Below are 24,667 nucleotides of genomic sequence, written 5' to 3'. Positions count from 1 at the left end.
GCCTTCTTTCCTCCAGGCTAAACAATCCCAACTCTTTCAGCCTGTCTTCATGGGAGAGGTGTTTCATCTGATCACTTTTGTGGCCCTCCTCTGGACTCTCTCCAACAGGTCCATATCTTTCCATACTGAAGACCAGAGAGGTGGACACAGTATTCCAGGTGGGATCTCACAAGGATAGACTAGAGGGGGAAAACCCCCTTCCTTGCCCTGCTGGCCGCGCTGCTTTTGATGCAACCCAGAATACAATTGGCTTTTCTGGGCTACAGGTGCACATTTCTGGCTCATGTCCAGCCTCTCATCCACCAGCACCCCCAAGTCCTTCTCAGCAGGGCTGCTCTCCATCTGTTCATCTCCAGTCTGTATTGATACTGGTGGTTACCCTGACCCAGGGGCAGTACCTTGCACTTTGTCTTATTAAACCTCATGAGATTCCCACAGGCCCGCTTCTCAAGTTAGTCCAGGTCCCTCTGGATGACATCCTGTCCTTCAAGTGTGTCAAGTGCACCACTCATCTTGGTCTTGTCTGCAAATCTGCTGAGGGTGCACTTGATCCCTTTGTCTGTGTCATCAATAAAGACGTTGAATGACATTGGTCCCAGTGCAGACATTTGAAGGACACCACTTGTCCCTGATGTCTATCAGAACTTTTTGTCTTTGACCACTACCTTCTGGATGCAACCATCCAACCAGTTCTTCATCCACATAACAGTCCACACATCTTTGCTCTCCCAATCCCTGGCTTAAGGGCAATCCACTCAAGAAATGTGAGAAAAGAGGTTACCAGTGACAACTGAGACAAAAATTGTTGAGTGCCTCAGCCTTCTCTTCATCAGTTTGCCAGATGTTCATCAGGGGGGATATGCTTTCCTAACTGGCACTCTAATATATTATGTGGGGAAAAGAAAAAAGACTGAATTTTTATTTTTCCCCTCAGAATGTATTTTAAAGCAAGTATTGGCTTTGGATGGTGGTTTCTAATGCTTTTGCCTTTATTCCCTCCAGAGAGGCCGGTAGCTTTTGCAGCACAAATCTTACATCAAGAATTTTTGTAGCTGAAATAAAGTCTTCATGGAATAAAGAGTATTTATGCACTGCATGAGATTTCTTATGAGAAATTTTCTCACTGCATGACATTTCTTTAGAGGGTTTCAGTCATTGCTAACAAGTGGTTTTCTTTTCAGAATATTATCCCGTAGTTAGAGAATGGAAAGTTTGCCTCCCTTCATGCCACAGCAGAAATCACTCTTGGTCATTGTTGAGTTTGAAACAGAGGCTTAAGAGGAAAACTATTATTTTCTTATTATTTGCTGTTGTAGTATGTCTGATTCATAGGTTTTTCAGGGCAAATAGTGTGTTCTGTGCTACTTCAGTTAGAATATGATCTTATATATTTGCTAGGAATTTGTTACTGAAATTAGGAGAAAATGCCATTAACCGCTGTCAAGCACTGAGTATGAGGAGGTACGCAAATGGAGGAGTGGGGTATTCCCATGTTTTTGATATGAGGTTTTGAGTAAGTTTTACATACAGTATATTTTTTTACTATTAAATCTCTCTCTCTTCTTTTTAAGATTCCAGATTCCATCATCTCTCGTGGCGTTCAGGTTCTCCCACGTGATACAGCCTCCCTCAGTACTACTCCTTCAGAATCTCCTCGTGCCCAGGCCACCTCTCGTCTCTCCACTGCATCCTGCCCAACACCAAAAGTAAGTACACTTATGCCTTGCAAGCTCCATACTCGGCCATATGATCTATCAGATTAATATATTGCCTCTGCTGAACAAGGTTGGTTCGCATGCAAGGTTGTGTCATTCTGCATAATAGATAAACGCAAGACAGTAGAGCTTGTTCCATGTATACTGTTGCACAATTTAATATGTGGATCCACCAACACCTTATGGTTACTGAAGTTTCATGTTATCTCTTGCAATATCTGTCATGAATATGAAATTGTTAGCACTTTGAATGTATTTAATATGCTTTAGTATCCCCAGGAACATAGATAATCCTGCCACTGAGTAGCAACATTGAGCATTTAGTATTTTGTCAACAAAATATATGTGCAAATTTCTAGCCGGGGATGGGGCAGATCTGTGCCCCACTTTATTATTGATCAGTTTAAGACACTTTCAAACCAACTGGCTTTGCTCAAACTTAGATATTTGCTGCCTGACATTTGGAAACAAAAACCAGCCTAAATTGAATAGAAAGAAAGTTTTAATGCCAACCTTGTGGGATTATTATTCAGTTCTTACTGATTACACTATACTATTTAATCGTTGAGGTGAACTCTATTAATGTGCTCTTTTTATCAAACTTTAAATAGCATACATAAAAAACTAAGCAAATTGACCAGTGGCAAGGCCTGTAATGTTTACCTTCGGCAGAATTCCTTTCAGCAGAAGAAAACTGTCTGCATTCACTTTGTTCATTCACATCACAAAGATCTTTCTGTGGCACCAGATGCTGACATACTAATAGACCAGTAGCAGATGGCAAATAATAATATTCTTCCTTATCTAATTCGTGATCCTTGAGGATTATTCTGCTTGCTAAAATGATTGCCCAGCATCTGCTAGTTCTTCTTTCCTGCTGTCTCATTCTTTTCTATCAGCAAACAAGATTTATTGGCAACCACCCATATAAATATTTTGGTTTAAACTATGGGATTGTTTTATGCAGTACTCACCTTCAATGTAATAGAATCAAAATTATTCTGATAGCCAGCAAACTTGAGCTTCATTATATAGTCTACTTTTCTTAAGATTGTTCAGTGAATTCTATCTGCAAGCGCCTCCTTCATTTGTTTTCTAAAAAATTGTGTCTTGTCTAATGACTTAAAAATAAAAATCTGGAGCAGAAGAGCAACACAAAGCAGAGAATCTGCACTGAGTTTTATGCCTGTTGACAAAATGAGAGTGTCCAAAGAAAACCAAAGGAGACCAGTAACAGGCATAAATAAGAGACAGTTCCACTGCGAAATAGCTCTACATGAAGCCTATATGTTTTCAGGAAGTTTATCACAGTGGGAAGGAGTAAAGCTTATCTGTTATGAAGCAGAATGTAGTCCTCTAGACTGTCTTCAAAGATTCAGAGAATACAGAAGGAATCTACAAGAACTTTGAAACAGACTAAAAAACTGAAACTGTGTTTGGGAAACTGGGTGAGATGAGCTCATTTCATAATCAGATCATGCTTTGGTATTTCATGTTGAGACCTGCTTTTCATGTATTACTGAAAAATAGATTTTGTTCAAAATGTGTGAGACCACCCCACTTCTATAATAGGAATCTCCATGCAACATCTAGCTAGTCTAGATTTTCTGTGATGTCTTTCAAAGGTGGGTGGTACAAGCTGATACAGGCAAAGACAAAGAAGAGCCCAACTGGAAAATACACTTAAAAGGTTATGTCACCTGTTCCTATTGCCTAGAGGTTGGATTTTGCACAAAACTGTAAGCTTCTTTGCCACTTAGAGAGCTCTTTACTCATTTTACGTATTACTTTTAAAAAACCAAAGAGACTACCCAATATCTTTTTGTTCAGCCCTTTTCAGTACCCTCAAGTTGTCAAACATCATCTGAATTCGTCAAGAAATACAGGTCATTCATATTCTTCAAGATTATCAGTATGTCTAAATGTCTTCACTTACTGAGTTTTTCCTTCTGGATCCTGGCATTCTAATAATGCAATATAAATTTAGTTCACACTGGACTTCTTGATCCACACAATAATGAAAATAAAGGTAAATTGTACTTCAGCATCCAGTTGATATTACAGGGTGCTTTTTTTTTTTTCTTCTTTAATCTGCAAGTGTATTTCTTTTCAATATGCTCATTTGCTAGTTGAGGAACTCATTTGAGGGCTCCAAAATGTGTATATACAACATGAAACAAAAATGAAGAAGTGTCAGGGGAAAAAAATTATTTCTTTGATTATACATATTTTTGGAGTGGTGGTCTAGCCACAAAGCTAGTGGCACTATATTTCTTTGTCAACTCTGTATTCCAGTTTATTTTGTTGTACCATTTTCGTGTGTGTTTTTTTGTCCTAAGTATATAATACCTTACATTTCTCTTACTGAATTTGGTGAATAGCAGAAAATTGTGTGCACCTCAGAAAAAAAATCAAGCTTCTGCAATAACGGGAGCACCTCTATTAAATGAATGTAAGTAGCAGGTTACTAATGCATGAGGGTATTGGAGAGAAGGTGTGGGGAGAATGCATTACTAATGCTCCTGATTGATCTGTTAGGAGTCTTTACCTTTTCATAATGGTATTTTGGAAAACTAGTGTCGTTTATATATAAAACAGATCATGTAGACAAAATATAACATTTAATTTTAAATGTGTTTTACTGTTTACACTTAATTGTCCATGTTTTCTGAAAGTCTCTGTTTCTAACAAAGTACTAAATGATGAATATTGAGTTTGAACCTTGATATTTCAATCGGTCTTCAAAAATGTAATTTCCTGGTAAAAGAAGTAATTATGGGAACAAACTTTTTAGCAGGATCTGATGCAATAGGATAAGGGGGAATGGTATTAAACTGAAGGAGGGTCGATTTAGATATTAGGAAGAAATTCCTTACTGTAAGGGTGATGAGGCACTGGCACAGGTTGCAAGAGAAGCTGTGGATGCCCCATCCCTGGAAGTGTTCAAGGTCAGCTTGGATGGGGCTCCGAACAACTAGCTGCTCTAGCTGAAGATGTCCTAATTGCAGGAGGATTGGACTTAGATGGCCTTTAAAAGGTCCCTTCCAACTCAAACTATTGTATGATTTGTATGATATATTTTTCACTTTAGCCTCTTGGGAGGTTGAAACTTCTCAAGACAAATTGCCATTGGGACTACTCTGCCTATCATTAGGTACATCTCCAAGACTAAGCAAAGTAGCTTTTGTTAGCTTTTAATAAATCTTTGTAGAACACCTTTCTTGTTCTCTAAATTGTATTTGAGGTTCAAACAAAATCGATCACTGCTCAAAAAGCATTTAAACCATATTTATAGTAGATGGATTCACATATAGAGGCAATCTAAGTTTTACTCAGAGGAAAACTGCACTAGCAGTCCTCCCTTTTTGAGTCATTCAACCATAAAGTTGATACTGATTCTGACAGATATTTTTATTTTCTACAATATAGTTTTGATCTTTTAAAAGTTTTACTGCTTTCTTAACAAGGTTAGATGATTTTTCAGAATACTTGCATGACAAAAGTTTAGGATGACACAGTGTGACTTGCAAATTTTTCTTGTCATTTCCAGTAGCTGCTCAGATTCTAAAATCTTACTATGTTTTTGTGTGTGTTTGTGGTTGGCGTTTTCATCAAGTAAAATGCAATGTTCTTTTCAGACACAAAAGCAATATGCTACCTAGTGTCTTTTTTTTTTTTAATATTTCCATTTGTGTTGACTCTTGGGTTTTTTTATGCTTACAGTATAAAATTTTAGATCTATAACTTCAGATAACTTAGAAGAATATATCCAGAGCAAATGACTGAGCCATTATTTCAAATTTCTAATTTTGTTCTTCTCTTAGGGAGATGATATTGGTATAAAAGAAAATTACAGTTTTCAAGTTGAAGTCTTCACTTTTCTATATAAATGGCATAATCAATATTTAATTTTTGGCAATGTTGTGTGTCAAAGTCAAATGAAGCAGATTTAGAAGACCAAGGGCAGATTTTAAATTATTGCCAGGAATTCATTTCAGTGACATTTAAGTGTTCAAAGTATTTCACTTCACAAGATCATCAGTCTCACTGATGTTCAATTCTTCTACTTCAACGTGCAAAGTTTCTTTCAGTGTTATCCTGAAGGATTCTAAGGAACCTGTAATAGTACTTTTAAGATGAGAGTATGTTTTTCTTTTTCCATCTTGCTGCTTCCATGCCGTAACTTCTTATATTCTGCATAAGAAAAAGTCTTTCTCTACTTTACTTGCTGATTTTCTGTCCCATCCCTAGCTATCTATTTTTTAGTTAAACTGAACCACACAAAACCCTTGGTGATAAGTTAGATCCTTACATATTTGTAGTTGTGATAGATGGCTTTTGATTCCTATGTAAGGCTCTATCCTACAGCTAAAATGAGCAAGCAAGGCTACTTTTCAGAAGTTTTTTCAAGTCTAACAAAACAGTCACAGAATCAAAGAATATGCTGAGTTGGAAGGGACCCACAAGGACAATCGAGTCCAACACTTAGCCCTGCACAGGATGATCCCCAAGAGTCACACCGTGTGCCCAAGAGTATCGTCCAAACCCTTCCTGAACTCTGTCAAGCTTGGTGCTGTGACCACTTCCCTGGGGAGCCTGTTCCGGTACCCAGCCACCCTCTGGTGAAGAACCTTTGTCTAATACCCAACCTAAACCTCCCCTGACACAACTTCAGACCGTTCCCTCAAGTTCTGTCACTGGTCACCACAGAGGAGAGATCAGTGTCTGCCCTCCTCTTTCCCTCACAAGGAAGTTGCAGACTGCAATGAGGTCTCCCCTCAGTCTCCTCTTCTCCAGGCTGAACAGACCAAGTGACCTCAGCCCCTCCTTACAGCTTCCCCTCCAGACCCTTCACCGTCTTCATTGCCCTCCTTTGGACACTCTCTAACAGCTTAATGTCTTCCTTATATTGTGGTGCCCAAAACTGCACACAATATTCAAGGTGAGGCTGCCCCAGTGCAGAGCAGAGCGGGACAATCCCCTCCGTTGACCGGCTGGCGATGCTTTGCCTGATGCCCCCCAGGACAGGGTTGGCCCTCCTGGCTGCCAGGGCACTGCTGACTCATATTCAGCTTGCCATTGACCAGGGCCCCCACGTGCCTTTCTGTGGCTGGGAGGTCTATAGCAGACCCCCCCACAGTGACATCCACATCATTTGTTTGCCCTTTGATTCTTACCCAGAGGCTCTCAATGGCAACTGTGCCATTGCCAACTGTGAGCTTCCTAGATTCTATCCCTTCTATTACATACAGTGCCACCCCTCCACCTCTTCTGCCCTGCCTATCCCTCCTGAAGAGCCTGAAACCATACAACAGAGCACTCCAGTCACAGGTCATCTCATCTGTCCACCACTCCAGCCATCCACACCTTCTTTGTAGCACAGTGCATTTAATTCTGCTAGTTGATCACTTTCTGTAGCTTAGTGTCTCCTTTGAAGAACTGTTGTCTTTATCATGAGAAGTTGACATTCACCTAAAGACTTAATATTCTCAATGTAAAAAGTATGATACTTGCAATTTATGTACATGTTTCAGTTGCAGAGAATTTCTGAAATGAGATAGCCTAGAAAAAATACATTAAACTTTTTTTAAAAAAATAAAAGGCTGATGAGAGTTATTTCAGTGACAAAAAATATTTTATTATTTTAGTCATTTCTTATGCTTCCTTCCAATGAAAGATGATGCTTAGAACACCTGTCATGAGCCACAGATTTAATGTTTGAATGTGTACATTGACATCCACACAGTCAAATGAGCTATGGATTTATATTAAACCTAATTATGATTTATGTTTTCAGTCTAGTGTTTGACTTCCAATGTACAGCTGCTCTGTTGAAATTAGCAGATGAGAGCAGGTAGAGTTGGGAAGGTGTTTTTGTCAATTATTGTTACTATTTTTTCAGTAGAAATATTCAGTATTTTTCAGTAGAAGAAAGATCGGGATGCTTATCAGAAATTCTTAGTTAATAATAAGAAGCTGTTCAAGACATGTTTTGGCAAGCTGTATTTTTATCCATAGTGTAGACGTTTTTCATACATTTGAGTGCATTTTTTTTTTTTCATCTTGATTCTTACTATTTCTTCTTAAGGTGATCATCAAGGTGAGAGCAATAGGGCAAGTATGTGAATGTATTTTAAAGTTGGAACACAAACACTAAATTTCCAAGTGAAGTTTGTTTCCTTTTTATTAAGTTTGCATGTGCTGAAGTTTTTTCTACCTAGGAACTTGCTCGGGTTAAGTAGCAAGTGCTTTAGCACAGCTCTTTATCTGTGATATGGTTGAGGACCATAGGAAAGTGCAAAGGATGTTTTAAATTGTTAGGATCATTTACACAGAATAAATCACACCCCAAGCACTGCAAGCATTTCTTGGTTTTTCTTGTAAAAATACACACAGGCATAGTTAGTTACTTGATCCTGCTAAAAATTCTGATGTTTTCATGATTATTTCTGCGTTTAATTTTCTCTAAAATGTTTTTAATGCACATTCCAGGATTAAAGAAAATTATATTTAGTAAAAAGAGATGCTGAGAGAATGTATATGGGAGCAGAAAGAAGCCAGAGTTGCCTCAAGATGAGGAATCCTGCTTACTAATGCTACTAAACTACTATATCCCCCGGGTTCTTCTCAATACAGTGCAGCAGTGGTTTTCAAATCAATTACTCATTAAGATACTAGCATATTTTCATATAATCACTACCTTTTCCCCTTATTGTTTAGAGTGTATTGTCCTGGCAAAACATGTGGATAATTGAGCCCTAGCAGGTATTATTTTTAGTTTACATTTTGTTTACAAACCCTGGATGTTAGTTAACAACCTGCTTCAGCTTCAAAAGTGAGACATTGTAACTAAGAAGCTGCTTGGTGTGCTTGGGTTATCAAAAAAACATCATAAATAATAAAAACAAAGTTACTGAAATCCTCTCTAAAATCAAAGATTCACTTTGTAGGAAGGTCAAAACTACAGGGGTAGGCTTTTAAGGTTTTTTTGTTTGTACCAAAATAGACCTGTCAAGAAGTCTCTGGAGAGGAAGAATCAAGACTGGGATCAAGTGCAAGCTGAACATTGAGTTTCAGTGGAAGTACTTATTTGACTTGGCTTTATTTATTGAATATCTGTGCTTCAAGTAGTGCTATATTTATTGATAAAAGTAGTAATATTGATAATAATAATATTGATAAATAGTATAGCAGTGCCAAAATCTAGTTCCCTTCCCTTACTCATGCTGAAGAACTGCTTATAACAGAACTAAAGAAGGATGTTAGAGTAGTTGGGAACTGGCATCAGATCCAGAAGTTCCAGAACAATTCTTGTATTGATAGAATGAGCTACTTTTCACACCTGCTATATATTGAATCATACAAAGAAGCTCTAATGTGCAAAATATCCCTACATTTCTCTTTCTTAGTAATCGGTTGGTATTTTATTAAGCTACAGAACTTCATTCTTTTCCTGAGCCCAGTGAAACTTCCAAACATGTCAGAAAAAAGTTTCTCAGGCTTTCCATGGAAAAAACTAATTTTTTCACATTGTAGCTATTCTGCATGTGTATCCCTTCAGAAGAGAATAATCTTTCAGTACATACATCCTGGCTCACACATGCATTGCGTGTATACTTACGCTGCATCAACTTGTCAGTTCCTCCTTGAAATGTTTTTTTCAATTAGTCTTGGGATCAAGAGTTTTCATTTCTTACTACACTGTCTTCAAAGGCCAAGTGTTTTTTTCAAATTCTCATAACTTCAGTTTGTCATTTCCTTAAGAAAAAGATGTGCATCCTTCTCACATTAGTTTCCTTACCTACACCTTTTCAGTTCCTATCCAAAGCAAATCTCTGGTTTGAATTCTGATATAACGCAAGATGAGGGTTTTTGGGTTTGTTTGATGATTTTGGCTTTTTCGCAACAGCAATGTAGTTACATGTGTCTTTCATCCAGTGTCTTCAATTAGAAATTACTGTGACTGCACCTCTACAGAATTGTTTCAAGCTCCATTTTCAATATATCTAGTTCTGGTCTTTCACCAATGCTTGTTGAGTTTGTTGGCGCTTGGTGATCATTTTGATGCCTTTTGGAGTTGGCCTCTTGGAGGAGGAATATTGACTTCCCATCTCCATTCATTCTTTTTTCATTGGGGATATTAGTTCCTGTTACCTAGACCAATTGACTTAATCTTGTTTATGGAGAACAATTTTGAGAGTAAAACTATGCATCTTATAGGCTGAATTTTCATATAGTCATATGTTCTGTTTGTAGGAATTTGGTTTTCTTCTGCTCTTCTTCTTTAGTGTCTTAGTCCATTCATACATTAGCCTGATCTTAATCAATAGCTCAGGTATGGCAAGGCTTGCTTCTGTTTCTTCACTGACTATTGACATAATAAATAATCCACATCACTTACTGCTGTGTTCTTTTTTGATGAAATAATCAGAAATTTTAAAAATGTACCTGTAAGGATAAACAACAATCTTTTTCTAGTTGTTTCTTTCTTATTAGAGCAAATAATTTAATGATGCTGTAGCAGAGTTCCGTGCGAGCTATTATAGGAGAGATAGGTGATGTATTTTAAAACAAAAAGGATTTCGTTCACCCTTTCATATATATGTACTCAAGAGCACAAAAATACATACATTCAGTGGTCTGTTCAGTGTCCATAAGTGTGTACCCACCTGGTCTGGTCTGGATTGCCCGAAATGATGGAGAGGACGTGCGGCACCAGCTACAACGTTCTCCACAGCTTCTCTAGCATCCTTCTTAGCCAGTATCCATTAAGTCAGTGTTGAATCTACCTTTTATACTCTTTAGGAGCTGACAGCTAAGGGGGTATTTGTCTCTCCATCTGGCCGCACCTCTTGAATATGTTAGATTTTCTTCCTGTACTGTGTTCTCTTTATCTAAACCTGCTTTTTATCATTCCAACATTATCTCGCAGTGGCTCAGTTCTTTATTTTGCTCCATAAACCATTTTAGGTTGTCTTCTCTTACTGATGGGGTATCCCCAGAAGCTGCATGAAGTGCTGTGAACTAAAGTCAGAGTGGTACTTTTGAAAAAGGCTGATGAAAGGTGGTCATTTGTTGCCCTTGGTGGATAAAACTTTTATCTCGATACAGAAAAATGTATTTTTCAAGATCAGCCTTGTTTGAATTGAGTACCTGTTCACTTTGGATTTATTGAATCCATATTAAAAATACTTCCTCTTTCAGAGCAAGTCTATCTTCATGTAGTCAAGCAATCGGGTAATTTCATTATGGTATGTGAAGTCATTCTTGATCTGATGTGGTAAGAAAAGCAACTCTCCAAAAAACCAGCTTATCTAAAAAAAGTTTATCCAAAAATTGTTTATCTAAAACCAGATTGAGCCCAATGCAAGGCTCATATAGACCATTTACTCTAGAATATGTGTGTGTCATCATCTGGTTTTGCCTGGCACTTACAATGTACCTTCTACAAGGCATAGAAAATATAAACCTTTTCTCAATTTTGAGAATTTTTTTTTTAATAACTCTTTCATATCAAGGTCTCATTTCTGGTGTCTTTTTTACCGAAGCAGGTAAGCTTTCACTTTTACAAAAGCTAGTTCTCAGAATCATGTTACCCTTGCATCTATAGGTCGGTACAGCAATGCATCGAGTGTGAATATAGTCATTCATCTTTTTTTTTTTACCCAAGATAGACAAGGCAAGGCATTTTCTTTTAGGAATTAGCCTGAGTAATTGCTAGCAGCATTTGAGAGTTTCATTTGTCAAGAAGATACTTACATCATCTTGATTATCCAAGTTTTTGTACCGTAGCTATATTTAGCAAGTGTTTCCCCACAAGGTTTTTAGAAAAATGGACAAGATGCTTTCTCTTTAACATTCTTCTGCCAAGTTCCTGTGCCTTATTTCCTGGCTGGAAAAGGAGAACTTGGTATGTGGCCTAATGTTCTTGCTTCTACCTCAATCTGTGCCTCGCTATTCCTCAGGATGATTGTTTAAAAAAAAAAAAATCTGTGCGCATGTTTACAGTCTACTGTGTAACCATACCAGAGGAAGATGCATGCACTAAGTTAATGCTGCTATATTTCTTTGGTGTGGTCCTACTCTATCTGTTCCAAGTGCAATAGATGACAGTTTAGAGTACCTGAAGTGAACAATTAAGCAATTAGATGAAATAAATTTATCTGGAAAGCTTTGAAAGCATTATTGTAATCCCTAGCGTACCAAGTCCATTCCATTGAATAGTCCTGTTAAATTGTAACGATCACTAAGCATCAATAAACAGTGCTAGGAAATGAGAGAAAAATGTGATGGAAAAGGTAAAGGTTTTTAGAATCAAAAGAACATTTGTCGCAATCACTTGTCCAGCCTTCTCATAAACGACCATTCTAAATTTGTTAATACAGTTCACCCTATTAAATTCAACTTCTTTGTCTGCTTACCACTCTAATTACCTCCTTTCTCACAATGGAAGTTAGAAGCCCTTTATTTTGTAATTAAAACCACGTAAGGCTTAGGTCAATGCTTATCCAGTTCTGTATCCTGGATCTGCAAAGAGTATTTAGCATGTGCCAAGTGCACTGCCTGTGTTTGAGAAAATTTTTATTTAGTTGGGTCACTTTTTGTTTAGTAAAATATTAATCAAAGATTGTTCTTCCTGTTTTAATTTTCTACAACAGGAAAAGGGAGAAGGCACTATAGTGCTTCAGGGAATTGTCCCATTTTGAACATTGGCAACTAGTTGAGCAAACTCATTCTGTTTGCTTCTTGAAGAGATTATGTAAGAAAATAGTATTTAATTTTTTTCTAAATTTCTGCCTTTGAAAAATTAATAAACTGTAGCAGCACAAATTATGACAAAACTCTGATGACATGTTAAAATACAAGTTCAACATTGTATGACCATGAAGATATTATTCTATTCACTGATGCCTCAAGATTTGGTGTTAGAATGTGTTCTGATGATTATTAGTGATGGCAACGATCCAAATGAATCCCCATTTTTATTACACTTAAAATTATCTTTAATATCTGAAATTAATTGCCTCTATTCTGCTTACCCATTTAGTTTAATTTTAAAAGGCAAAATACGTATAATCTCTTTAAAAGGGGCATTTATGAATAGGGTAGAATTTGATTTCTTCAATTAGGTTTCAACAGTATGTTTACTTGTTTGAAAGGAATTGAAGTGTTCTTTCTATTTCTGATCCCTTTCGCACTATCATTGCGTATTACTGGACAAGAATTTCTGTAGGCATTTATTGATATTTACATTTACTAAAACCTGCATACATTTCAGTATGTAGGTTTTTATTTAAACTAGCAATACTGGAGACTATAGGAATGTATTTATGGAAAAAGTCTATGACAAATTGGGTCCTGAAAGTGAGTCATTCAAAGCGCTTACATTTGAAACATATTTCTCTTCAATGACTGTGTTGGAAATGGGGCCTCCCACTTGATTACCCTACAGTAGATTTATTCTGTAAGAAACAGTGACAGGTTTGGCAAGATTTCAAAACAGCTGTTGCCTATTTTCAAATTTGCGCCATTCATTCCAGTTTATTTTTTAAGACTGCTTTTTTCTTTTATAAAAACTTTTACAAAATGTGAGGAGTGCCTTTGAGCAAGGAGTTCATATGCGTTTGGCACAGCAGTTCTTTGCAACACTTGGTTTGCTTTATTAAGTTTTCTAGGCAGCCTCCTTGGACAATGGTTTCACTCAACAGCACTGTCAGTATGGACAAAGTGACCTTAGTCGCTTCCCAGGTTATTGCAAGTAGTTAGCCACTTAAAGGTCATATTGTTTTAAGCTTCTGCAAAGTGAATTGAATCTCAGATCTTTCTACCTTAACTTCGTCTTCCAAGGTCCTCTCACTGCTTTAATTGTTTCCTATGGCTTTAGTGGCTACACCCTTTTCCAGTATCCTTACCAACCCTTCCGCTCCTCTTTTACAGTTGACCTCCTCAGGACACGTAAATGTGAGGAAATACATGGGACAAGAAGCTTTATACAGATTTTCTAAACACAGCCCTGTCTAGTCAAAAGTACAGGCTGTAACAGATATTTGAGAACAAATCTTAAATGCACTTATCCTCAAACAGGTTTACTCTTCCCTTTAAAGTCCCACTGGCCCAGATGTTGTCAGAAAGATGAGATCTTCCTTGTTACACTGAGCCCCAGTGCGAACACCACTCCCTTAATTTTGCTACTAGAAGTGCTCAAAGAGAGCAAATATTTGCTTTATAACCCTACCAGAGAGCTGATTTGATTTATAACCTGCCTGTCACACCATCAGGTCACTTCTAAGTGACTTCATTGGTGCGACAGTTTTCACCGTGACCACCAAGGTATCTCTGATAGGAGTTAGCTTAATGTCTAAAAATGTTTAAAGGACTCTGTCCTCCACTAGATGTGCTATAGCTCTGTATGTGCTGCAGCTTTTAGAACTTCAGCTTAGGACAGCAAGGTAAAATAGCAGCACACTCAGAAGTGAATTGTCAGTTTGGGAAAGGTATGCAAAAAGAATACAAAACTTCACCACCTAGGACTTAACATATCTTTATTTTTTCCTTAAATATGACCTTATTCCTGCTTGCCAAGACAGATTTCTGATATATGCAACAGGTGTTTGGGTTTTGAAAAGCTCTACTAGGAGCATGAGGTGCAAATTCTGCTTTCCTTCGTGGAGAAAGCAAGAGAATAAATGGGGGAACAAAATGTGCCAGCAGACAGTGAAAAAATGTTCAAGCAGTTCTGAAATGCAATAATTTAAAGTATTGAATTGATGTGAAATTGAATGTAAAGGTTGTGTGGTAAAGGTCTAAAACAAAGCAAAGCAGTATTTGTGGCTCTTGAGTGATGAGGCTGCAGGGCTTAGAGAGGTTTGAAGTAGGAGGTAGCTTGGATCCAGGAGGCAGCAATAGCATTATGAGAAAAGAAAGGGCTGTGGTCAGGAAGAACTGGGAGGAAGGCAGCCTTGAGCTGGTAGAAGGGTTTGCGAACCTTCAGCTGTGTGACAGGAGGGTTGTGCAACTGTTAACTGCATGATGGAAGTGAGGACCCAGCTCTCGTATGCCCAGATCTCCAGTTTAAATGAGTCTTAGGACATGAAGTCACTACAAATCATCATCATGGCTGGGCTTCACGAACGAAGATTTGAGAAGGACTCTACCCGTATTTGTTACAGGCGCACTGGTGGCTAAAGAGGCCAATGCGAGATAGACAAGCCTGGTTGCAAACTACAAATAGAGACATACTATATAATGTTTGTATTTGTTGTAGTCTGTCTTTCCCTGGCTGTGCATTTTACCTACCAACTTTTAGATTTGATTTCTGACCATTAAATTTCACTTAAGTCACTAGATATTTTTGAAGAACTAGGCTGCCACATGTTGGTGTAAAATAACCAGTGTATTACCAAGCCTTTTGTATAAGGACGTGGTTACATTATTTTTGCCACTATATGTGTTAACAAAGCATTTGATCTAGTGATGATACTTCAATACTGCAACAAAATTACATTACTTTCTACCATTGATTGTTCCACCTGCACTGTGTTTATTCCCTTATCTGCACATGGAACAGTGGGAGGAGTAGTGCCCATTTAAAAAAACAATGTGGGCAGTGTGAGCAAAATTTGTGATGGTATGATAATGATGTTTTATTGGCATTCATTAGCATTCACATACATTATGCTTTTGTAGATTTACCATTATCTATGAAGTGCAGCAACCATAATAAAACTTTTATGCCATACTGCAGTATAATGCACAGGCAGGAATATGTTTATTGGTTGAGAATATATGTCTCTTTTAGAGGAGCCTGTATTTCCTTTGTTTGAAAATACTCCCTGCTTATTTAGGAAGCCCCATCTAATTGGTGTTTGTCTGACCTAAAAGTGCAGAAGTAAAAATACTTTCAAGTGCAAGTCTATTTTTCATACATGAATGTAAAAGTTATGCATAATGCATTTTTAAGTTGAAAGAAATTGATTTGCTGCAACATTAAAAATATATTAAACTCTTTGTTTTTGCTTTTATACGTCCACCTACCTTTCACAAAATATCTCTTTAACCTGGACTGGAAACTCATGCCCCTGTTTTTCTTCTATATTTTGTCTTTACTCACTGTTCATCGTTGATCTCTGTGTAGTAATCAAGTGGGAGAACAGCAAATAATCTGAACTTGTTTTGGATGCTGATCTCTTCATTATTGTGATTCCAATATTGCATGCCCAAACCATTGAATGAGGTACTTGACATCTTTTTAAACTACTGCTGTAAAGAGTTTACATTGTGAGTGTTGCATTTATTCAATTTCAGAATTAAGTAAATTGGTCATATCAAAAAGTTTTTGTCATTATGAACAATGCATGTATTGGCCAGGATTTCGAAGAAAAGTCTGACAGAAGTTTGGCTTTTTGGTGAATGTGGATGGGAAAACACATTTTTGAAAGCTTTAGGTCTGGCAACATTCCAATTTCTTTGTCAGAGTGTAAGCAGGGAAACTTTAGAGTAGCCCACACAGAGTATATTATCAGAAAGGGGAAGGAGTTCAAGATGGATAGTGCTAAATATTTGAGGCTGTTTCTCCTGTTGTGGAACTCTTCCTTTAAATAATCCAACAAAAGGCAGAGTCTCAGATTAGCTAGTTGTTCAGAGCTGTTCTTTCTTAATGACAAGTATAACTGCTGGTCTAGATATGTATTTAAGGTTAGGTATTTTAAATTCTTTTTTCTGAAGTAAAATCTAGGATGAAGATTAACAGGTACATTTCTCATGTGCTCTATTAGGTAGAAGGTAGAGGAATAATAATGAAACCATATGCAAGACTTCTGCTTAGAAAACATTTTCTGTTCACTCATCTTCTAACAAGTTCATTAAGTATATTTGAGCATTCCTCTTTGCTAACTATTTGGTTCTGTTTTCCCTGCTTCCTAAGTTTTCTTCCACTGGCTTCCTATCTCATTCTGCTCCAACTGTAACTCCACCTTGTTCTTCAGGTGTCAGGGTAGGGACACCTGTGGCTAATCTTTAGCTATTAAATCCTACTAGTAGTGCCTTGTAATAAGAAAGGGATGTAAATATAATGCATTTATCTTAACTGTCAGTGCATTATACCTTACTAGTTTCCTGGAATGTTGCCTACACAGCACCTTTCTTTCTTCATTACATTGAGTATCTTAATTCGCCACCTTCAGTGTTCTCAAACCTTCATGTCTTTCAGGTAACATTTTGCCAATAACTACTTGGTGTTGCTCCTGCCTCATCTCTTAATCCACTTATTTAGCTTGTGTTATGGTATAGATACTACAGATTTAGAACGCTTACACACCTTTCATCGTAATCTTTTATAACTACAAGTGTTCATCTGTGATGGGGTTCTTGTGTCTAAGTGAGTTTCTGAAAAACAAGGAGTGTATAATCCATGCCATTTTCTGAATTAGTACTTTATCTGTCAAATTCTAGATCATCATACAGGAGTTTACCAGAGAAAGATAAGAATATACCTGAATTCCTTTCTGTGGTATTTGCCGAGAAAAAAAAATGTATTTTTTTTATTCCTACTGTCACTTGCCTTCCTGATAGCACGCTATTTAATTCCTTGGACATATGTAGTATAGCTTGTCCAATACTCATATAACACTGATTCATCCCTTGAGAAGTGTTCAAGTTGTACTCTGCAAGATTACTGTAGAAAACACATTTTCATGTATATTAACAGTGCCATGGAGGTAAAACAAGAGTTGACCTTAGGCTATCTCCTTGTAATTCATATGTCCAAGCATTTGTAACTTCGTTGCTTGTAGTGTACACATTGTTTATGTATTTCTATATATATTTTGAAGAAAGAAAGAGTAAGTAATATCAGTTATATGCACCTGTAGTATCTCCAATCTCATTTCTGACTGAATCCTAAACCTTCACCACAACTTGAGCAGCCACAATACCCATATTGGTGAGTAATTCAAGAAAAACATTTTCCCTGAAGTGCAATGCATATTGTTGCCACTTAGAACTTTTCCTCGGGTTTCTGTGTTATGTAACATTTTTCTTAATGATCTAGTTCCATGTGAGATTATAAGCATTCCATGTGAGATCATAAGCATTTATTTTTTTTTCTCTTTCTCATTTTTCAAAACAAAACTAAATATATTATTTTTGAAAAAAGTTTCAAATTAGTAAGATGAATTAGGGTTCTAGTAGATTATGTCTTATTACCTGGAAGTGGTAGTATCTCAACCAGGATATTGGGGAAAGTATCTTTGCTCTAGATCCTGATGTTTTCTTTTCAGATAAGGATCTTTTTTTCCCAGTTGAGGTTTCCTTTTCTTTTCCTCAGTTAGGAAATATATAGCAACTAGGTTATAACTGCATACATTTTAATTGAATTTGTCTTCTGAAGGAGACATATTTTATTTAAGAATGACAGTTTCTTCTTAGTATATTAGAATTGATTGGAGATTTACTTGGAGTCCCATGATAACAGTAATGTGGGTGTTTCACTTGAGAGTTTAAATCAGATGCTATTTTAATGCCATAAGACCAGGGAAGGAAAGCAACGATTAACATAAGTATTTCCAGTGTATTTTTCTAATGGACACCCTATCAGAACTAAATACTTAAATTGTTAATATATTGTTTAGTTGCATTGTTTTCTTGAGAATCAAATGCAAGTTAAAAAAAAAACATTCCGTTGACTGAGTTTTGAGTAAGAATTTCTCCATTTTACATGGCTCAGGTAAAAAGAAACAGGACAATTTAACTTGTGCCTCTGCTAGTGTCCTCCAGAGAGCATAAAGCATCATTGAATTTCCGTGGTTCATTCAGTCTTTGGCTTCCTTGATGAGATTTCTTAAAGAAAAGACAATTAGTGTGGTTTGAAAGGGTTCACCTCAGTTGTGTGGGATTTTGTTTTACTTAGGCTATGAAACAACCATCAAATAATAAAAACTTTCAATTAGTCTTGACTCAGACTAGAAGGATATTGCTAAAGTAATTTTTATTGTCGTCTTCTCTATTTCAGATGACACAAGTTCAATTTATCAGTAAAGACATTTGTTTACCAGATTCAGCAATTCTGAAAAGAACTTTTACTGTAAATGAGTGTTTTATGCTTCTAAAAATATGAATCCTTTTGAGAAGCTACCTGATTTGTTTCTTTCATACTCTGAATCATATAGGAAAAAATGTGTATAATAAAGGAAAAGTAATCAGGTAGAAGATGTTGGAGATTATATATGTGGTATATTTTAATATTTAAAATAAAAATCTAATGTTGGTCTGGCATTAAAATTTTCTGGTTGGGCAGCATAATTTTTAACTGGGAATCTTGACAGCAGTGGCTAAAATCTCTAGACCTGGGTCAGTAGGAATCTGTATTGCATTCTGTCAAGTATCAGTCATGATACTTGCAGGCTCCCAGTTATAGCATACGCTGATCATATGATTTGAAGAAGGTATAGGGTGCTTTTTCTTCAGTGAGAGTTTAAGAACTTCGTTATTCTTAATATCCAAATCAGATAAGTAACACGTATTCTTTCAAAAATGTTAGTGAATTTAGCATGCAACATGTGTGCCGGATTGGTAATATATTGAGATAAAAATGATCAACAAAGCAAGTTTAAAATGCCATGATAAAGCATCATTTATTTCAGAAGTTAAGAGTCTGTGTCTTTGTCCTCTAGAGGTGTCTCAGAGAGTCAAATTGATGTCTTGCATGTACTGCTAACTGATTGTGTGGAAATTTTTTTAAGTTCACTTTTTCTTTATTCTTCTGTCTTTTTTACCCATCTTCCCCCATTGTAGCAAATTAGACGGCCGGATGAAAGCAAAGGAGTTGCTAGTAGAGTTGGATCCCTCAAAGTAAATATGTTTCTAACATTTATTTTGCAAGTTTTCTTCTATAGCCTACACTTTTCCTTTTGAAGGGGGAGGTGAGGGGAGGGAGGGAAGGGACTTTTCCATTTCTCACCATCCCATCATTTTTATTTCAGTATTCTTATTGCTGTTGGGTCACATTTTGTTTGTTTCTGTGCTACACATAGAACAACCTACTGAAGGCAGGCTGCCAGTTAGGTAGCTTTGGATGTCACTACAAATAAGAGATAGTAACAACTTTCTTGAAGTGCCTGTAATTTGGTGATCATGATTAAACCACTTCTCTGATCTCTGTTGTTTGTTGCCTGTTACGTGGAGAAGTGGCTTACTCATCTTCAAACTACTGCTTCCCATCTTCAAACATAATTAAACTTTTATAGTGTTGACGCTTTTTGCATTTAATTCTGCAAAACACCATTACAAGATAGTTGAATATTTCATATATATGTAGCCTTTAAATAAGAAAAATATACCGGAGTAAATAAAGATGAAATGAGAGATTCACAAGAGTCTATGAATGGAGCCACTGTTTTGCTGATAATTAGTATCTTCTGCCTTTTGATGTTTGTATAAACATGCCCAAATATTTAGATTGCTTAACAGAACAGGCAGATATCTAAAACAGTACCCACCATGCATAGTGTTACACCCTGATAAATGGTTTGGAACCAAGATGCTGATCATATGCAATCCAAGCCATTTTGTTTAGGTTCCTTTTCAAGAGTTGCCTCTATTTCAACTATCCAATTTTTCACTTTTCCCCACTTTATTTCCTTTTAGCACTTTCTCAAGCACTAATTTTTTTTTTCTTGTGCATTCTCCTTGCCTTTTCTACCTTCTTGTTTTTTTACCTCTGTTTTGGTTTTGGTTTTGTATATGAATGTATTGCCTTTGTTCCAGGACAAGCCATCCTCTCTGTTCTCTAACACTGTTCTACAGCTGCTCTTTGTGAAAATGTTGTTTCACTGAGCACAAAGAAGGGGAGGGAAAAGATTAATTATGTACCTTTTTCCAGTAATGCCACCACTTAAATTGATCTCAACATAGAAAAAGAAGGCAGTCGTTACTTGTTTATACAGGTTCTAGCTAGAGGCATCTGTAGCATTCCTCACTGTCTGTGAGGCTTTATCTTTTCATCTTGTGATTTGGGAAGAGGTTTTAATTACGGTGTAGATGAGAAGAGCACTGTACATGAATGAGGCACTGTTTCAGTGGCAGACATTCAGACCACTGAATTCACATAGAGGAAAATAAAAGACAGCACAGTTTCTATGGTGCTTTTGAAAATTGTGTATGTAACTACAGTGACCTGTGCGTCTTAAGGCTTGGGTCATCACATACAATTCTAGATTCGTAATGCATGTATATATGCAGAAGATGTAGCTTATTTATGTGGTGGATTTCACCTATTATTTTTATGGACACCCAATGATACCTAATTTTGGATGAATATTTCTGTATCTGATTGCCTAAGATTTAATTCTATGACCCAAAATACATATTTAGACACAAAATCTTCCTTATAGAAAATGGGAAATCCTAGTTGAGGTTCCCAAACATGAAAATTTACCTCTAAAAATTATTCTTTATGGAAATAAATTCTAGACACAGCCTTACCAATAAACAAGGAAATAAATAAATACGTACATAATAAACAGTGTAGCAGAAATTCAGTAGCTTTAGAATGATAGTTCTCTTGATTTTTCAATTTTTTTTTCCTGTAGTGGGAAAGAGCCATGTTAGGCAAAGATGTCTTGCTTCCAGATTCCAAGTTTACTGAGCTTGTGTGTCCATGTTGTTCAAAGCACTTTGATGTCTTGAAATGTTTTGGCAGAGGCAGTGAGAAATGCGTTAAACTATGATTTATTAAAAACAAAATAAGACACAAAAAAAAAGAACAAAATAAAAATGAAGAAAAAAAAACAATTATGAGAACAGGTTGCTTTTTCAATTCATTTCCTGATGTTTACATGTAGCTCCGTCGAAAGCGGAAGGAGCTCAGAGATCACCTAGAAGGCAATGTCAAAGGATGCTCTCTCCGAGTAAATGTACGATTTCACTCGGTCATCTGATTTTTTTAAAACTTCTGCTGGCTGGTAACACCAAATCTGATTGGTTTGTCCTCTCATCCCCATCTTTTTCCTTTCTCCTTCTCTTTCTCCCTTTGTGTTTTCTTTCTTTTCTAGCTGGGGCTTCATTTTAATGTGTATGAGAAACCTGACCTAATTGACAGCTTGTTTAAAAGGACATCCTACTGCATTTTAATCAATGCTAATCAAACTGCTTGGCTTTACAGAAACTAAAAAAAAAAATCCCTTTCCAAAATCAAAATTGCATATCTAAAACTTCCAAAATCAAAGTTGCATATTTAAAAGTTTCCTGAATATTAAACTTAGCAATAAATAAAACAGATGCCCTTAATTAAAAGGATAATTCTTCTGCCAGGGTTTGATAGTCCTATCTGAACCAAAAACTGTGGCTAATATAAGGTAACCCAAAAGCCTATAGGTTCACATGTACCTCTGTATTTAGCTTCAGTCTTTTTGGGTTAGGTTAATATTTGGCTGAATGACAGCTGTGAAAATTCTGTTGCTTGTTTTTTTAGCAGACTAATGCATAAAATTCTGCAGCATATTCCCTATGCATTACATTTACTCCTTAATGAAAAAAATGTGAAAAATAATTAGAATCTAGTGTATGTCATGACACCCCTATAAAGTTGCACATTTTTCACAGAAATATTTAATAAGGCAAGTTAAATCCAGCATAACATTACAGACAGCAGTACCTCATGTTTAGTAGTTCAACTCATAAATTAAGATCAGCAGTTCTATGGAAGTGACTTTAAGCCACATAATTTTGTGTATAATGAAAATTAGGAAAAAATGACACTTTTAGCATAGTAGATGTGAAACTTAGTAACCCTTTATCCCTTTGCACATCCATTCACTGAAGGTTCTCTGAATAATTTCTTTGGATTCATGTCCTGTTTGTCTTCCATACACTGTGATTGTTGTCATTCTCAGCACTATCATTCTAATGCATAATCCACTAAGGTTATACAGTGCAAGATAATTTTGGTAATGATAACAATTTGATAATTTTTACCCCTTGGGGTGCTTTTGCTTATCCAGCTATGTATCTGACATAAAGATGATTACTGCTTATTGTCAAATACAAGTTCTTGAGTTTATAATCTTTTGCAGGTCAAATACAAGGAAATCGAACTGCTAATATTTTGCAGTTTCTATAAAATAACTTTGATTAAAGAACAGTATATTTTTCCTGGCAAATCTTTTAAGAATCAAGTTTTGAAGGGACCAAACTGTGTCATATTTCAGATTTGGTGGCAACTCAAATTTATTAGTCACAATCAAGATAAAACAAGTTCCTTTATTTTAAACTACTCATTCTTAAATTTGTGATTTAATGCTTAAGAATAAATATAAAGCCAGGAAAAAAAATTATGCTGTGAAATCTTGTACTACAAAAAAGATGTTATAATCACACATTATGTCACAGATTGTCACATGGGGAAAGATTTCAAATTAAAAGCTGTGACTACATTAGCCGTGACAACATGACTACATGAGTTGTCCTGTTCCTACATGAAATTGTCCTGTTCCTCTGTGGCAATTTATCTGTTATTTCCTGACCATACCCTACGTGATCTAAGTCAGTCAGTCAGTAAAGAATGTAAGTAATTAAACAAAGAAATGTTCCACATATTCTGCATACGCCTTTAAGTTTCTTAAAACAAGCAGGGCACATTGCTAAAATGTACTGCTTTGTCACTGCTGCTCTGACTCATGCAGTAATAATGGATATTTTAGACAGGACAGCATTTTAAAAAACGATATACAAATGACTGATTGAAGAAAAGAAATATTGGGCAGTTCTCAATAGAGGAGAATTGGAGAAAAAAAAATGAGGAATCTGTTAATAATTCATTGTTAAAATAATTTTCATCTTTTCCATATGCTTTTGGAAAGGGTTTTAGATGTAAGTTGCTGATACTCCTACAACATGGCAAAACTATTGAATGGTATGGGAGGGGACGCATGTAGTATCTGATGGCCAGCTCCATAAGTGAAAATGAAATGCTATTGCACAATTGTGTATTGCAAAATACCATTAAGGTGGAACCTTTGTTCCAGAATGAATTGCAAAGACTTGCTTTCTGGATTAAATTCAAAGGCTATTGGAAATATGTAGGAAACACTGGAATTCTGCAGAATATCCCCGATGCCACCAAAAGTTTAGAAAGCCTGCTAGATATTTGAAATAAAATTGCACTGAAAACATGCATGAAAATTTGAGTTAATTAAGCAATTTTGGAGGTTGAGTAGTTTTCGTTTTTAATACGTTTTAATATCAGCAGTAACACATAACCCATTTACAAAAAGTTAATCCTGACCTAAGATTTGGTTTTGCATTTCTTCTTGAGAAATTCATTCATCTTGAAGTTATTTTCATTACTTAATACTCTGGCCCCTCCCAGAGACTGGTTTGACACTGAATTGTTGAGAAAAAATAGTGTTCTGTCACTTGGATATGTTAGCATTCCCCCACTGTTCAACTTAATGTAGCAAGTGTATTTGCTACTGACATGATCAACAGTGAAAGAGTTGACTGGTTTATATTTTAGAACTCATAATACCTGCTAAAACCAATACCCTTATGAAAGTGTGGAATTACTGTGAAATTCAGCAGAACAATAATGCTTCGGTCTGTGCTTTGGAGATTTTTTGGGTTTGGTTTTTTTTGTAATTGTGCAGGCTAAGAATTTCAAATGCAAGTTTAATTTCTGCAGAAAAATATTATGGAAAGCCCATCAGAAAAAAATTTAAATCTACGTATAGAAGTTCTACACAGAGTTTCCAAGTGATATGCCAAACAATTTTTTGTGGCTTTTAACCAGTATGGTTCCAAGTCAAAGATTCTGGATTTGTTCAGGAAAAACATTCTCAGAATTCATAGCAGAGGCCAAATACTGTCAATAGATTATGTTAAATGGAACTGGGATAATAATTTCTCATACAGGCCTGTGTCTCTCAGAGTCTACAGTCTCCTGCATGCATTTTCTGTCT

At 36.3% G+C, this 24,667-nt stretch overlaps 1 protein-coding gene across 26 annotated transcripts in view; it reads left to right on the top strand.

Annotated features, from left to right (window-relative positions):
* The window catches only part of GPHN (gephyrin), a 284,198-nt gene that overhangs the window by 193,473 nt on the left and 66,058 nt on the right, over nt 1-24,667 (top strand). For 13 of the 26 annotated variants that reach the window (XM_064658384.1, XM_064658383.1, XM_064658388.1 and 10 more), the window contains 3 exons: nt 1,572-1,706; nt 19,506-19,562; nt 21,554-21,625. In XM_064658384.1, coding sequence (XP_064514454.1) covers nt 1,572-1,706; nt 19,506-19,562; nt 21,554-21,625 — 264 coding nt within the window. The remainder of the gene's footprint in view (nt 1-1,571; nt 1,707-19,505; nt 19,563-21,553; nt 21,626-24,667) is intronic. The other 13 variants (XM_064658402.1, XM_064658397.1, XM_064658406.1 and 10 more) reach the window with 2 other exon arrangements.

Source organism: Pseudopipra pipra, chromosome 6, assembly GCF_036250125.1.
Source record: "Pseudopipra pipra isolate bDixPip1 chromosome 6, bDixPip1.hap1, whole genome shotgun sequence".
NCBI lineage: Eukaryota > Metazoa > Chordata > Aves > Passeriformes > Pipridae > Pseudopipra > Pseudopipra pipra.
Note: the sequence above shows the minus strand (reverse complement) of the source record. Positions and strands in the feature narration are given on the sequence as shown.